The 16,216-nt window shown below is 49.6% G+C and overlaps 1 protein-coding gene across 3 annotated transcripts in view; it reads right to left on the bottom strand.

Moving 5' to 3' along the window:
• The window catches only part of LOC140385464 (dolichyl-diphosphooligosaccharide--protein glycosyltransferase subunit DAD1-like), a 46,892-nt gene extending 31,289 nt beyond the window's left edge, over window positions 1-15,603 (bottom strand). The window contains exons 1-3 of one of the 3 annotated variants that reach the window (XM_072467648.1): window positions 15,283-15,602; window positions 11,890-12,032; window positions 6,351-6,478 (exon numbers count right to left, since the gene is read on the bottom strand). In XM_072467648.1, coding sequence (XP_072323749.1) covers window positions 11,902-12,032; window positions 15,283-15,496 — 345 coding nt within the window. In that variant the 5' untranslated portion in view covers window positions 15,497-15,602 and the 3' untranslated portion in view covers window positions 6,351-6,478; window positions 11,890-11,901. Of the gene's footprint in view, window positions 1-6,350; window positions 6,479-11,889; window positions 12,033-13,671; window positions 13,799-15,282 lie in introns of those variants that run through there. The other 2 variants (XR_011933386.1, XM_072467649.1) reach the window with 2 other exon arrangements.
• Between the last annotated feature and the right edge of the window lie 613 nt (window positions 15,604-16,216).

Here is a 16,216-nt window from a genome sequence, read left to right as displayed (position 1 = left end):
GTGAAACATATTTCTGCCCAGTTACAGAAGCTCTTATTTCAATTTTATTCCACACAAGGGAGCTATTCATCTCCAGCATTGTGCTCCAAGTGTGCATTTGACTATTCATGCAGAATGACAATTCAACATAACAAATTTCTTGCATAAGTTGAATAAACTGTAGGGCATCACAACACACACACTCAATGTAATCTTATAGTTACCATGATTGAGAGTATAGTGAAGGGTCTGTCAAATTCATGAGCTATCCACAGCACAGTTCTAACACTGGCTAAAATTCAACTAATGTCCCAAATTGTCATTTCCCCACTGATTTTATTTTGCTGTCGCTTTGAGTGGGGGAGGGTCATTGTGAAGGGCAGAGGGTTGTTTTCTCACAGGTCCCTCCTTTGCTGCCAGGTTGGGCAATGCCCATGAAACATAGAAACTATGACCTTAGGTAATAAATGCAAGTGAATCTGCAGCAAATTTGCCTCTGTCCTATTTGTCCCAGCCTTTTGTCTGACTATTACTCCCCATCCTCCTTTTTTCTCTCTCTCTCAGTCCAATGTGTCCAAGGGCATTCAGCCCTTTAAGCTTTGTCTGCCATTCAATATGATCGTGGCTGATCTACTACTACTACTAATAATCTTTATTAGTGTCACAAGTAGGCTTACATTAACACTGCAATAAAGTTACTGTGAAAATGCCTACTCGTCACACTCCAGCACCTGTTCAGGTTCACTGAAGGAGAATTCAGAACGTCAAAATCACCTCACAAGCATGTCCTTCGGAACTTCTGGGAGGAAACCGGAGCACCCGGAGGAAACCCACACAGACACGGGGAGAACGTACAGACTCCACACAGACAGTGACCCAAGCCAGGAATAGAACCTGGGTCCGTGGCACTGTGAAGCAACAGTGCTAACCACTGTCTATCTCAATGCCATATTCCCACCTTCTCCCCATACCCCTTGATGCCATTAAAATCTTTTTTTTAAATTATCTCTTTCTTGAATGCATTCAGTGACTTGGCCTCCACAGCCTTCTGTGGTAGAGAATTCCACAGGTTAACTATCCTTTGAGTGAAGAAATCTTTCCTTACCTCTGTCCTAAATGGTCTACGCCATATCCTGAGACTGTGTCCCCTGGTTCTAGATTCCTCAACCAGGGAAAACATTTCCCTGCATCTAGTCTGTCCAGCCTTGTCAAAGGTTTCAGTCCGATCTCCTCTCATTCTTCTCAAGTTTAGTGAATACAGGACCAGTCGAACAAATCTCTCTTCATCGGACAGTCCCGCCAACCCCAGAATTAGCCTCATGAACCTCTGCAAGTAAGTCCCAGGTTCGATTCCCCGCTGGGTCACTGTCTGTGCGGAGTCTGCATGTTCTCCCCGTGTCTGCGTGGGTTTCCTCCGGGTGCTCACAGTGAAGCCATTGAATCCATAGAATCCCTACAGTGCAGAACCATTGAGTCTGCACCAACCCTCCAAGAGAGCATTCTACCTAGGCCCTCTCCCCCACCCCATTCCTGTAAACCCACGCATTGATCAAGGCCAATCCACCTAACCTGCACAGCTTTGGACCACGGGAGGAAACCAGAGCAGACACTGCGAGAACGTGCAAACTCCACACAGTCACCCAAGGTCGAAATCGAACCCAGGTCCCTGGCATTTTGAGGCAGCAGTGCTAACCACTGTGCCACCGTGTCACCAGAAACTGAACTGCAACATATTAAAGAGCATGCTTTTTTAAGCACCTTATTACCTTTGTTAGTATATTTCAAAGTATCGATGAAAGTCGAATTCTTACCTTATTTAGTTCATAGGCGGAAACATTGATTCCCGATGAACCTTTGGTCTCCTGCGTATTCACCAGCTGGTAACTGGCCACAGATGTGCAGGTCGGTTATTTTTACATTCTTCAGACAGCGGACTTGCACCACAAAAGGTAAAAGAGAAAACAGCATGAAGAGGCAGGTCAGATAACCTGCAATAGAGCACCATTGTAGTATGTCCCAGGCAACAGGACACAGGAGAGGGACAGAGAGAAAGTCCCAAACCAGGGATGGGGATAGGGAAAAGGTACAAAAAGGAAGTCCCAGGTCAGGCATTAAAGTCAGGGGACAGAATTAACTCTCGTTAAGTTAAGGTAAAAGAAAGTGGCAGAGTAATAATCTCTGGACTAAAGATGTAGCTGCAAGTTGCAAATGTTAAACAAAGTGGGCTGAAGCCCTGTAGATCCCAGAAGGCAGCCGAAGGTTGGTGACTCCGTGCTGCGGACTACTTGAAGAAAGATACCCCTTTGGAGCAGTGGTGTTCTGCTTGGTGTGACTGAAGATCTGAAATTGTGCTTGGTAGATGAAGTTTGAGTGTACTCAGAGATCCAGAGGAAAAGAATCTCAGAAGGTGAGATTGAAACACTGTGAGGTGAGTCATTATTGAAAATGTCCAATGGAGTGACTTTTGAAGAGAATTCCAAAGCAAGATCTTCAGATCTGGAGATTTGAACACAGTGAAGTTCCTGTGAAGTTGATTGGCTCACAATGTGGCAACATCTGGGTGGGTTGTTGGGAAACCCATGGATTCTTTTTAGTCACATCGATAACCTATTCTATAGCATGGTATGCCTGACTATAGTTTGCCTATTAATTCACATGTATCACATACTTACCCTGAATGTTAACATATAAGATAGATGTTGTAAATTCTTTTATCTTTCTGAACTTGTATAGTAAATTTTAGTCCCAAACCTGTGGAATTTTATGGCTGTATTAACTTGGTATGCATCTTGAACCTATGGGCGCGATTCTCCAGCTTTGTTACGCTCTCGCTCAAGCAAAACGAGGCTGGTGAATAGCGGGAGAGGCCAAAAATGAGATCGGTGCCAAGCACCAGTTTGCGATGCAACCGGCCCGCTCCAGTAGCCAAAGTTGGGATGTTGCCGTAGCGTGACGAGAAAACAATTATCATTACTTAAGCCCCATTTCCATACAATTAACGGGAGCCACCCCATTTCCAACGACCTCCCATCATTCAGCGGCCTCCCATCATTCAGCGGCCTCCCATCATTCAGCGGCCTCCCATCATTCAGCGGCCTCCCCAGCAAGTGTCACGCATGCGCCGATTAGTACTCCTTTTGAAAAATGTGAACCTGGCAGAAGGGTTCTGCAGGGAACCAAGGAGGTGAGTAGCCATCTTTGTTCACAGGCAGAGCCCGGGGGCGTTGGGCTTGCCACTCCAGTGCTCGGTGGGGGATGGGCACCCTCCACAGGCGTGGGCCGCCATTGTGTGGGGGGGGGGTGGGGGGCGGCTGGGGAGATGGGCAAAGGGCCCGGGGGGGGGGGGGGGGGGGGGGTCAGCCCGCATTGCAAAAGAAAGTGACAGAGGTATCATAATGGTTTTGCAAACAGGTAGTTAATGTGCTGTTCAAACCGCGCTCCCGATGGTGCCTCCCCCCTCCCCTCCCCTCCCCTCCCCCCAGTGCTCTGTGGTCTTCGACATGCTTGGCCCACCTAGCTCTACCACTATGTCTTGGTGTTTCCCCAGGATGCACCTCAAAAGGTGGAGGCAGCCAGCTGCTTACTATGTTCCATGGCCTTCAGTGCCCCTGGCGGGCATTCTCTGTGAGACTGGAGGTGGCAGACTTACCCTGGCCGGAGACTAGAGGTGGCAGACTTACACTGGCCAGAGACTGGAGGTGGCAGACTTACCCTGGCTGGAGACTGGAAGTGGCAGACTTACCCTGGCCAGAGACTGGAGGTGGCAGACTTACCCTGGCCAGAGACTGGAGGTGGCAGACTTACCCTGGTCGGAGACTGGAGGTGGCAGACTTACCCTGGTCGGAGACTGGAGGTGGCAGACTTACCCTGGCCGGAGACTGGAGGTGGCAGACTTACCCTGGCGAGAGACTGGAGGTGGCAGACTTACCCTGGCCGGAGACTGGAGGTGGCAGACTTACCCTGGCGAGAGACTGGAGGTGGCAGATTTACCCTGGTCGGAGACTGGAGGTGGCAGACTTACCCTGGCCAGAGACTGGAGGTGGCAGACTTACCCTGGCCGGAGACTGGAGGTGGCAGACTTACCCTGGCTGGAGACTGGAGGTGGCAGACTTACCCTGGCCGGAGACTGGAGGTGGCAGACTTACCCTGGCGAGAGACTGGAGGTGGCAGATTTACCCTGGTCGGAGACTGGAGGTGGCAGACTTACCCTGGCCAGAGACTGGAGGTGGCAGACTTACCCTGGCCAGAGACTGGAGGTGGCAGACTTACCCTGGCGAGAGACTGGAGGTGGCAGACTTACCCTGGCCGGAGACTGGAGGTGGCAGACTTACCCTGGCTGGAGACTGGAGGTGGCAGACTTACCCTGGCCGGAGACTGGAGGTGGCAGACTTACCCTGGCTGGAGACTGGAGGTGGCAGATTTACCCTGGTCGGAGACTGGAGGTGGCAGACTTACCCTGGCGAGAGACTGGAGGTGGCAGACTTACCCTGGCCGGAGACTGGAGGTGGCAGACTTGCCCTGGCCGGAGACTGGAGGTGGCAGATTTACCCTGGTCGGAGACTGGAGGTGGCAGACTATCCCTGGCCAGAGACTGGAGGTGGCAGATCATCCTTGACCGTGCAAAAAAGGTCATTCATCTTTTTGTGGCACTGCTGCCCTGTCCTCTTCTGCAGTGAGCTGGCACTGACTAGGGCTGCCGCTACCTCCCAAGAGAGGGTGGTCATCTTGCTGGATGGGCATCTGCACAACCGTAGATATAGGGCATCCTTCCTCTGCTGCACACCATCTCAGAGTCTGGTCAGGACTCCGTGAGAAACCTGGGGCTGCCTTCCTGGTAGCCATCCCCTTAAATGGATCTGAAGCAAGTACTAAGAATGTGTTTATGTGTAGCTCCCCACTGATTGCTGAGATTACGTTGCCCCGGGGCGAGTGCATCAGCAGGAGGCCACGACAAGCGCGGGATGATTCATGTGGCAAAAGAAGAAAAAAAATTGTTAAAGATGCTCAATATTCTGTGAGATTTTCCCCCAATGGCTGGTTTAGCACAGGGCTAAATCGCTGGCTTTGAAAGCAGACCAAGGCAGGCCAGCAGCACGGTTCGATTCCCGTAACAGCCTCCCCGAACAGGTGCCGGAATGTGGCGACTAGGGGCTTTTCACAGTAACTTCATTTGAAGCCTACTCGTGACAATAAGCAATTTTCATTTCATTTCAATGGCACTGGCGGGACTTGCACCTGTTTTCTCACCTGAACCGCCCCATACCACTGGCAGAATTCTCCATTCCTGAGACTAAGTATTGACACTGGGGCAGGATTCGTGGACATCCACGCCAGCGAGCTGGTGTCGCAACTGGACCGATTCAGCGACTGTTGAGGGGCTAGCACCCGCACTACGTGGAACACAATCGATTCCCATGAGAAATAGTGCGGGACTAGCTGGATTTGTAATTGACACGTAGGAGGCTGACAAGCTGCAGCTGCATATACACACCACTCCCCACACACACCATCCCAGCCAACAGGATGGCAGCGAGGAGAGCAGCAGCCTGGCTTGAGACCCTGCTGGATGCCATGGAGGAGAGGCAGCCTACTGAGTACCCCATGCGTCTTGCTATTGAACCCGGGTCCTCAGCGCTGTGAAGTAGCAGTGCTAACCACTGCTCCGTGTTGCCCCTAAAATAAACTTGAAGTTATCGGTGTCTCATTAAGTCTAGTATCTTCAAAGATTCCCATGACCACAAGAAGCAATTAAATCAAAAGCAATTGGTGCAACTGGCAGTGGTCAATTGCCTGAAATGGGTTATTTAAATTAAAGGTACAAAGTATTTGGCACACAACCCTGCAATCTCATCTTCATTAGATGAAGAGTCCCTTTGTCTCCTGCTGTATGTAGGTGTTACATAGTTGATAAAGGAACGCACCTTTACAAATACCAAGTATATCCAGAACAAGTACTTCCCGGCTTGGGGCACTGTCTGTGCGTAGTCTGCAAGTTCTCCCAGTGTTTGCATGGGATTCATCCAGGTGCTCCGGTTTCCTCCCTAAAGTCCCAAAAGTCATGCTTGTTCGGTGAATTGGACATTCTGAATTCTCCCTCAGTGTACCCGAACAGGCGCCGGAATGTGGCAACTAGGGGATTTTCACAGTAACTTCACTGCAGTGTTAATGTAAGTCTACTTGTGACACTAATGTAGATTATTACCTCACTAAAGTTGAAAAATACCTAATGTGTTGGCATCTACCCTATCTAGTTTGTAAAGAACTGGCTCATTTCAGACTCGGAAGAAAAACACAAGTTCAATCCCTCAATAAGCAGTTTAGATCCCATGAACCCTTCTCTTATTTCCAATATCAATTATGATACAATCAGCCATTTTGTAAAAGATGTTTTATTTTTTATACATATATACGGAATGAAACAAAGTGTAAACAAAGTTCAAACAGATCCATCGATGGGGCAATACGAGTTCCAGTTCCCCTCATTATTTCTGCTGCACGACTACAAAAGAAGAGAAAAGGTTTAAAGATAGACTGATAACAATCATGACCAATGTCCTGCACATTGCTTTAACGTACTTTAAATCCTCTCACGAAAAGGCTGTTAAACAAGACTGGAAACATTTTTCCTTGTCCCTTTCAAATGAAGAAGAATTTCCCCTTCCCCCAAAACACAAACATAACAATAACCCCCACCCCCTCAAAACATACTATGTAGAACTTAATATGTAATCCCATTCCACCAAACACACCAATATATAGAGGAGTCTCAATCCATGATATTTGGCACCAGATTGGCAACCAATAGGTCATGTTTTTCATCTCATCAATGGCAAGATTGAGAATCAATTCTTAAAACCTGGCATTTCATGGGCTAGCAACAAAAGATCCAATTGGAACACTAATATCCTTCAGAGAAAGGGAGCAACTGGGCTTACCGTGACTCCAGTTTCCTATTTCACATTTCAAATGAGAAGGTACACAAATACCTGGGGCTGGATGCTCCGATTTTGCAGCTAAGTGCAGAAGCTGGCGTGAGCACTGTGGCGTTTTATGGTGCCAAAATTGGAGCTGAACGCTCAATGATCCTGGCGCCAAAACAGCCGGATCCATGGCCGCGTATGGCGCCGGCCTGCAGCGGTCACGCTATAAAACATGGTACCGGCCATGCACAGACCCGATCTGCCAAATACTGCCCCCCCCCCCCCCCCCCCCCCCCGCCCCGCCACTCTCCACCAATTCACCCAGCAGCTCAGCTCCCGACCAATTGTGGTGGCACTGGACACAGTCCGCAGCCACGATGCCGTGTTCCCGACCTCCGAGACCTCACGTTCCCCCGCGGGGTCGGGAACTCTGCCCATCGAGGGCGGAGCACAGGGGTGGGCCTTCCAATGATGCGGCAACGCCGTTCCAATGGCGTGCGCCACATGACGCGATGACGGCATTTCGGAGGGGGGCGGGAATAGAAAACTGGCGCCAACCCAATTTGGCCGTCGGAAGGGATTCTCCACCCGATCACGATATCGGCGTCGGGCAACAGAAAATCCTGCCATTGGTCTTCCTCCTCAGATGGACATAAAAGATCCTATGGCAACATTTGAAGAAATGCACTGGAGTTCTCCCAATGTGCTAACCAATGTTTATCTCTTAGCTAACATCATAACTCAACATATTATCTGATCTTTATGACCTTGTTATTTGTGGGACATTGCTATGTGAAAATTGACTGTCATATTTACAACATTACAAGAGTGATCACAGTTTACGAAAGTACTAATCGGACACAAAATGCTTTGGGGCATCCTGAAGTCATAAGAGGCGTTATACAAATGTCACATGTTCTCTTCTTCACATGGTTGATTTTTAATGCCCTACCAATGGACAGCACTGTTTTAGTAGCATAGCCCACATCCCCAAAAAATATCAAAAGTCACAAACTGAGAGCCCCACCATAAAGACTCGCTCTTTCACACCAAGTCACCCCTGCCCATTTAAATGCACCTCTCCCCGGCACTAAACAGTATGCCAATTAAACAGTATTCCAGCCTCAACTAGACACTTTTAATTAAACTATCACTGAAGGACAGGCAAGCAAGAGTCAAAACACAAAAGATATAGAAGTAGACCACTTGGCCTATCGAGACTGCTCCTCCATTCAATGAGATAACAGCTGATCTGATAATCTTCAACTCCACTTTCCGACCTTATCCCCATTAACTCTTGATTCCCCTGCTGATTAAAAGTCTGTCTTTCTCAACCTTGAACATACTCAACAACCCAGCTTCTACAAAGAACTTCCAGATTTACTACCCTCAGAGGAAATTCCTCCTCATCTCTGTCTTAGATGGACAGCCCCTTACTTTTGAGATGATGACTTCTGGTCCTAGATTCTCCCACAAGAGAAACAACCTCAACATATACCCTGTCAAGTCCCCTTAGAATCCAAGAAGTCTCAATAGGGTCGTATAGCATTCTTCTAAACTCCAATGAGTACTGGCCCAAACTACTCAATCTCTCCTCATAAGAAAATCCCTCCATACCCAGGCTCAGCTTCATGATCAGAAGCACATCTGTGCTGCAATGAACCAAAAGCATCAAAAATAATCAGCATGTAGCACAATCTGATTAGCAGATGCAGAGGAGGATAGACTGCTAATCACCCACTCAGCCATAGATACTGCAGACCACACATTATGACTAAGGAGAGCATTATTTGCCAACACAGAAACTGGATCTTTTTCATTAACTAAAACAATTTCGCTGCATTTGTCAGGAAGATGGGATTATGCTCAGCACCTGGAAGATAAGTGAACATGGCCCAGTGTAAGAAGAATCCAGAAAGGAAACACCACAGACTGAATTTGCATTGTTATGGAACAGCTTCCTGGATAGCATCTCCCACTTCCGGGTATTGGAGCGTGGTAATAATTTGACCGATTTGATTATTGTATTCCAATGCACTCCTGGCCAGCCTCTCACATTCTACTTTCCATACACTTGGAGTTCATCCAAAACTCTGCTACCCATGTTCTTATTTACACCAAGTCCCACTTATCTATCAGCCCTATTCTCAATAAACTACAGTCAAGCAACATCTTGATTTTAAAATTCTCATCCTGGTTTTCAAATTCTTCCTCATTGCTCTTGATCTCTTTAATTTCCTTCAATCCCACAACCTTTTGAGATAGCTGCACAATCTTATTCTGATCTCTTGAACATCCCTGATATTTTAATCTATCACAGCCACCTCCCGTGATCCCCAGCATCACAGATACCAGTCTTCAGTCAATTCCATTCACTCCATGGGATGTCAAGAAATAATTGAAGATACTGGATACTGCAATGGCTATGGGCCCTGACAACATCCTGGCAATTGTATTGTTTGTGTGGGGTACAGCTCTCACACGCGTCTACCTGACAATCTGGAAAATTGACCTGTTATGCCCAGTCCACATAAAGCTGGACAAATCCGTGCTCCTCTCATCCTTAGCAAAATGATATTGACATTGCTATCAAGCGGCACTACAGAGCAAAAACCTGCTCACTGATGCCCAAACATGCACAAAAGAGCTGAACTAAGGTGAAGTGAGAGTGACTGCTCTGGTCATCAAGGCAGCATTTGACAAAGTGTGGTATAAAGGATCCCTTGCAAAATTGAAGTCAACGGGAATCGGAAAAACTCTCACTGGTTGGAGTCATACCGAATACAAAGGAATATGGTTGTGGTTGTTGGTCAATCATCTCAATCCCAGGACATCACTGCAGGAGCTTTTTAGGGCAGTGTCCCATGCCCAACCATCTTCAGCTGCTTCATCAATGACCTTGTCTCATCATAAGAATCTAACCAGTACCCCTTGACATTTGATATCATCAGCATCAGTGAATCTCCCACTTTCAACATCCTGAGAGTCACCACTGATCAGAAATTGAACTGGACCCGCTATATAAATACTGTGGTTACAAGAGCAGATATGGGGTTGGGACGACTGCTTGATCAGCATCCCATCCACCAACTTAAACATTCGCTCCTTCCACCACCAACGCACAGCAGGCGCAGGGTGTAGTATCTACAAGATACACTGCAGCAAATCATGGGGTGATGATGGCATAGTGGGAATGTAACTGGACTAGTAATCCAGATGTCCAGGCTCATGTTCTCTCAGGACATGGATTCAAGTCACACCATGGCAAATGTTGGAATTCAAATTATATTAATTAATCTGGAATTGAAAGCTAGTCTCAGTAATAATGACAATGAAATTATCATAAAAAAAACATTTGGTTAATGTCCTTTAGGGAAGGAAACCTGCCATCCTTACTTAGCCTACATGACTAAAGATCCACAGCAATGTGGTTGACTCTCAACTGTTCTCTGTCCTAGCAAGCCACTCAGTTCATGGGCAAATAGGGATGGGCATCAAAAATTGGCCTTGCCAGCAATGTTCACATCCCAGGAATTATCGTTTTTTTAAACCCACAACATCTAGTAATTAGAAGAACAAGGGCTAGATATAAGGGAACATCGCCACCTGCAAATTCCCCTTCAAGTCACACAACACCTCCATAACAAATAACGCTGGGCACATCCAACGGCCACGGTGCGCCGGAAAAGCAGCTCGCTAGAGCCAGCGTGGCTGATAAAAGCCGGGAGACCCCGCTCCTGGGAATCCCCTGCTCACAACGCCTCGAGCTCTAAACATGATCTTGCGAGACATTGCAATGTAAATCCCGCTCACCTTTTGACAAATCTGAATATTAGAGTGAGACTTACGTGCAGATTCCGAAGGTTTTGGGATTCATCCCCTTTGCCTTGGATACCTTGGGCGAACGCCGTTCAGCAGTGGTCCCCACAAATGGGGACCAGATGGAATGACACTCGTGGGGGTCTTCCAGGGGATCGGAGGCCCCCAGCTGAATGCCCTTTTGGCAGAGTGGTACCCTGGCACTGCTGTGCCACCTGGGCACCTTGGCAGTGCCAACCTGGCACCATGGGAAAGCCAAGGTGCCCAGGTGGCATTGCCAGCTGGTTTGGGAACTGCCTAGGTGCCAAGTTGGCATTTTCTGCACATGGGCGATCACACAGAGGGTGGAAGGTGCCCTGTGTGGGTGTTTAGGGGCGGGGGGGGTGCCAGGGACCTTCTCATTGTGCGTTCGTGCTGGGGGAGGAGGGGGGGTGTCAGGGATCGCTTTGGGGGCCTTGGAGATCGGGACATCATTTAAAAATGGCATCCCAGTCTCTCGCTACACTGGGGAGTTCCAGCGAGCGGTGCTCCCCAGAGTACAAAACGGGGCTGTGCGGCCTCGGCCGTGCATTCCCCATTGAGGCGTCTTATACAACGCAAGTCACGTTTAATAGCCATGTGTTTCTCAGCATGGAGGGCTGGGAAACATACTGCTGTACACGCTCGCTATGGGACTTTGTTCCCATTTGGGTGAATTGTGCTCTTTGTAATGTTTGTGAACAGTACAAGCATTGAGCTTCCTCTACACTGCCCCAATATCAACAAGGTCAAAACAAAATTAAATTACCATTTTGTTTTCTAAATCATACATGTAGAAAACTGAGAAGATTTGTACCATTATCAGGGAAGGGCCGGGACCAGTCCAAACGCATAGCATTTTACAGCATAGGAGGCAGTTTGGTCCATGTCTCAGAGCTCATTCTTTAAAAGAGTGATTCAATTGTCCCACTAACTTTTTTCCCAATCCTACACTTGAGAAAAAAAAAGAGAAATAAAAAAAAACACCTTTCTCTCTTCTCTACAGACAGCACCAAGGAGGTTACGCCCTCTCATTACTGAGTTAGGACAACCTAATCTGAGCATGATTTTATCTCCAGTACATTAGATGATTTCATCTGATGATCAATAGAAAAAAAAATCTCCTCAACTGACAGTGACAGAAAATACTCACCAATGTGTACACTCAACCTATGAAGTTGATCACCACCAGATGAAGAATGGTGCTGGCAAAGAGAAAGTCTGCAAATGCTCGTTCAGGTGAGATGCCAATGAAGTCTCCTTTGTTCTGAGGGTTGATCTGTATTCGCAAGCAAACTGTGGTCACAGAGGGAAACCAAGAATAAATAATTAATGACAACTACTGCAGTTTCTACCATGTACAAATTCAGGTTATGATCGAGTAACCATTGCACTCTTGTACAATTTAAATGAACTCACCAATTGACACAACCTATTACACCCAAGGCAATCAACACACAAAATGAATAAATGCATTAGCAAGTGATGGCCCAAGACAACAATTAAATCAAGTCATTCTAAAGTCATTCTCCGTTACCTTCAGCTGCAGACAACCAGGGTACAATAAGTTACATATTATTCTGTACACAAGAAACAGGAAAAATGCAACCCAGCCAATTACCACCCTATCAGTCTACTCCCCATTGTCAGCAAAGTGATGGAAGGAGTCATCAACAGTGCTATCATACAGCACCGACTCAGCAATAACCTGCTCACAGAAACTCAGTTTGGGTGCACGGTCACTCAGCTCCTGGCCTGATTATCGCTTTGATTCAAACATGGGGGGAAAGAGAGGGGGGGGGGGAAAGAGGGGGGGGGGAAAGAAGAGGGGGGGGGAAAAAAGAGGGGGGGGGAAAAAAGAGGGGGGGGGAAGAAAGAGGGGGGGGGAAGAAAGAGGGGGGGGGAAGAAAGAGGGGGGGGGAAGAAAGAGGGGGGGGGAAAAAGAGGGGGGGGGGAAAAAGAGGGGGGGGGGAAAGAGGGGGGGGGGGAAAGAGGGGGGGGGAAGAGGGGGGGGGAAAGAGGGGGGGGGGAAGAGGGGGGGGGGGAAAAGAGGGGGGGGAAAGAGGGGGGGGGAAAAGAGGGGGGGGGAAAGAGGGGGGGGGAAAGAGGGGGGGGGAAGAGGGGGGGGGAAGAGGGGGGGGGAAGAGGGGGGGGGAAGAGGGGGGGGGAAGAGGAGGGGGGGGGGAAGAGGGGGGGGGAAGAGGGGGGGGGAAGGAGGGGGGGGGGAAGGGAAGAGGGGGGGGGAAGGGAAGAGGGGGGGGGAAGGGAAGAGGGGGGGGGAAGGGAAGAGGGGGGGAGGGGGGGAAGGGGAGGGGGGGGAAGGGGAGGGGGGGGGAAGGGGAGGGGGGGGAAGGGGAGGGGGGGGGGAAGGGGAGGGGGGGGGGAAGGGGAGGGGGGGGGGAAGGGGAGGGGGGGGGGAAGGGGAGGGGGGGGGAAGGGGAGGGGGGGGGAAGGGGAGGGGGGGGGAAGGGGGGGGGGGGGGGGAGGGGAGGGGGGGGGAAGGGGAGGGGGGGGAAGGGGAGGGGGGGGAAGGGGGGGGGGAAGGGGGGGGGGGAAGGGGAGGGGGGGAAAAGGGGGGGGGAAAGGGGGGGAAGGGGGGGAAGGGGAGGGGGGGGAAGAGGGTGGGAGGGGGGGGGAAGGGGGGGGGAGGGGGGGGAAGGGGGGGGGAGGGGGAGGGAAGGGGGGAGGGGGGAGGGGGAGGGGGAGGGAAGGGGGGGAGGGGGGGGAGGGGGGGGAGGGGGAGGGGGGGAGGGGGGGGGGGAGGGGGAAGGGGGGGAGGGGGGGAGGGGGGAGGGAAAAAGATGAATGCCAGAGGTGAGGCGAGTGTCTGCCCTTGACACCAAGGCAACATTTGACCAAGTATAGCATCAAGGAGTCCTGGCTAAACTGGAGTCATTGGGAATCAGGGAAAGCTTTCCGCTGGTTGGAGTCATACCTGGCACAAAGGAAGATGGTTGTGGTGGTTGGGGGTCAATCATCTCAGCTCCAGGACATCACTGCAGGAGTTCTTCAGGGTAGTGCCCTAGGCCCAACCATCTTCAGCTGCTTCATCAATGACCTCCCTTCCATCACAAAGTCAAAAGTGAGGATGTTTGCGGTCGAATGCACAATGTTCAGCATCATTCGCGACTCCTCCGATATGAAGCAGTCCATCTCCAAATGCAGCAAGACCTGGACAATATCCAGGCTTGGGCTGGAAAGTGGCAAGTTACTTTCCCACCACACAAATGCCAGGCAATGACCATCTCCTACAAGAGAGGATCTAAACATCACCCCTTGACATTCAATGGCATTGCCATCACTGAATCTCCCACAATCAACATCCTGGGCGTTACCATTGATCAGAAACTGAACTGGACTAGTCATATTAATACTGTGGTTACCAGGGCAGGTCAAAGGCTAGGAATCCCACGGCGAGTAACTCACCTTCTGCCCCCTGAAAGCCTATCCACCATCTACAAGGCACAAGTCAGGAATGTAATGGAATACTCTCCACTTGCCTGGATGGGTGCAGTTCCAACAACACTCAAGAAGCTCAATACAATCCAGGACAAACCAGCCCACTTAATTGCTCCTCCTGCCACAAACAATTAAACCCTCCACCACCGATGAACAGTGGCAGCAATGTGTACCATCTACAAGATGCATTGCAGTAACTCACCAAGGTTCCTCAGACAGCACATTCCAATCCCACAACCACTACCATCTAGAAAGACAAGAGCAGCAGCCACCTGGAAACCCCACCACCTAGAGATTCGCCTCGAAGTCACTCACCACCCTGACTTGGAAATATATCGCTGTTCTTCACTGCCACCGGAGCAAAATCTTGGAACTCCTGGTGGGTGCACCTACACCTCAAGGATTGTAGCTCAAGGAGCCAACTCACCACCGCCTTCTGAAAGGCAACTAGGGATGGGCAATAAATGCTGGCCTAACCTGTGACACCCGCATCCCGTAAATTAATTAAAAAAATTAAATATCAAATTCAGAACAAACCATCACCTGCCCCAACCCCATCCCACCACCACCCACAACAAAAAAGGACAGGTTTTCAAATCCCTAACACCCAACATTCACTCCAACAGGCAGCACGGTGGCACAGCTGCCTCACACCAGGGACACAGGTTCAATTCCAGCCTCGCGGTAATAGTCTGTGTGGAGTTTGTACATTCTCCCAGTGTCTTTGTGGATTTCCTCCCGCGGCGCAAAGAGCAGGTTAGGTGGATTTGCTATGCTGATTTGACCCTTGGTGACTCAGAATGTGAGGATTGGGAGTGGGGGTTATGGGATAGGGTGAGAGAGTGGGCCTTGGGTAAGTTGCTCTTTCAGAGGGCCGTGCAGACTCGGTGAGCCGAATGACCTTCTTTTGCACTGTAAACTCTATGGTTCTATTCTAACACAGTTCCCAGTGGCAATGGCCACTCTCACCCAGCCTTGATTTGGTCCAGATTCCCCTTGGGCTCTGCAATGGGATACCTCCTTACACAGGCCAAGAGAGAACTCGCCTTCTCTTCGAGACCTGCAATAACCCGGGCCCCGGCCTCACCTGCCAGCACGAAGGCCCCCACACAGGCGATGAATCCGGACAGGAAGGAGTTGAAGGGGAAGGTACCGACCAGCGCGCAGTAGAGAAACTGAGCTATTCCGCTCAGCGCCATGTACAGCAGGTACGAGTCTAGCAGCTTCAGCCGGAGCGGAGTCCCCGCCGCATATTCCTGAGAAAAGCGACCGAGCACCGACAACACCGAACCCCGCATCATTCCAGAGAATCCGAGCCGGGGGAACACAATTACCCGGACACTTAGCCCCACATCAGCAAACCCGCCCGGTCCCCGCGCCAAGCCTTCCGGGCAGAGCCGCAGCTGGTGTAGTCGCAACAAACAGGGCCGGGTCCGCCCCCCGGAACACCCACTGAAACCTTATTCATGTTTTTCTCTGTTTATTTAAATCGTCCAAGTCCTGAACCCCACCCTAACGAAACAGAAACGTAATAAGAACATTTTCCACCTATTATTTTCTTTTAGGTATTTTAAACAAGCACTTTCAAAATCAATATTCGAGGTTTTGTTGATAATGAACTTCTGAGTAACACCATCCAGAAAACAATAACTTACATTTATAAAGCATTTTAACCTAGTAAAGCACTCAAGGCATTTCACGTGTAATCAAACAATTTATCATCGGACCATACTAAGAGATATTAGGGCAAGACTAAAAGCTTGGTCAAAGAACATTTAGAGAAATCCAGGGTTTAGGGCCTGACAGCTGAAGTCCCAGCTGAGCAATTAAAATCAGGGTTGCAAAGGAGACCAGTCTGGAAGAGTGCCGATACCTCGGAGGACTTGCTAAACAGCAGGGCAAGGTTTATCAGAGGCTGAAAACAAGGTTGAGAATTTTAAAACCGAAGCTGGTGAGTCTAGATCAGTAGGCTCACAGGGGTGACAGCAGGTAAACAGAACTTGGTGCAAGTTACAAAACAC

Source organism: Scyliorhinus torazame, chromosome 11, assembly GCF_047496885.1.
Source record: "Scyliorhinus torazame isolate Kashiwa2021f chromosome 11, sScyTor2.1, whole genome shotgun sequence".
In the NCBI taxonomy this organism is placed as follows: domain Eukaryota; kingdom Metazoa; phylum Chordata; class Chondrichthyes; order Carcharhiniformes; family Scyliorhinidae; genus Scyliorhinus; species Scyliorhinus torazame.
The sequence above is the reverse complement of the archived record's forward strand: the minus strand, read 5'-3'. Positions and strand labels throughout refer to the sequence as shown.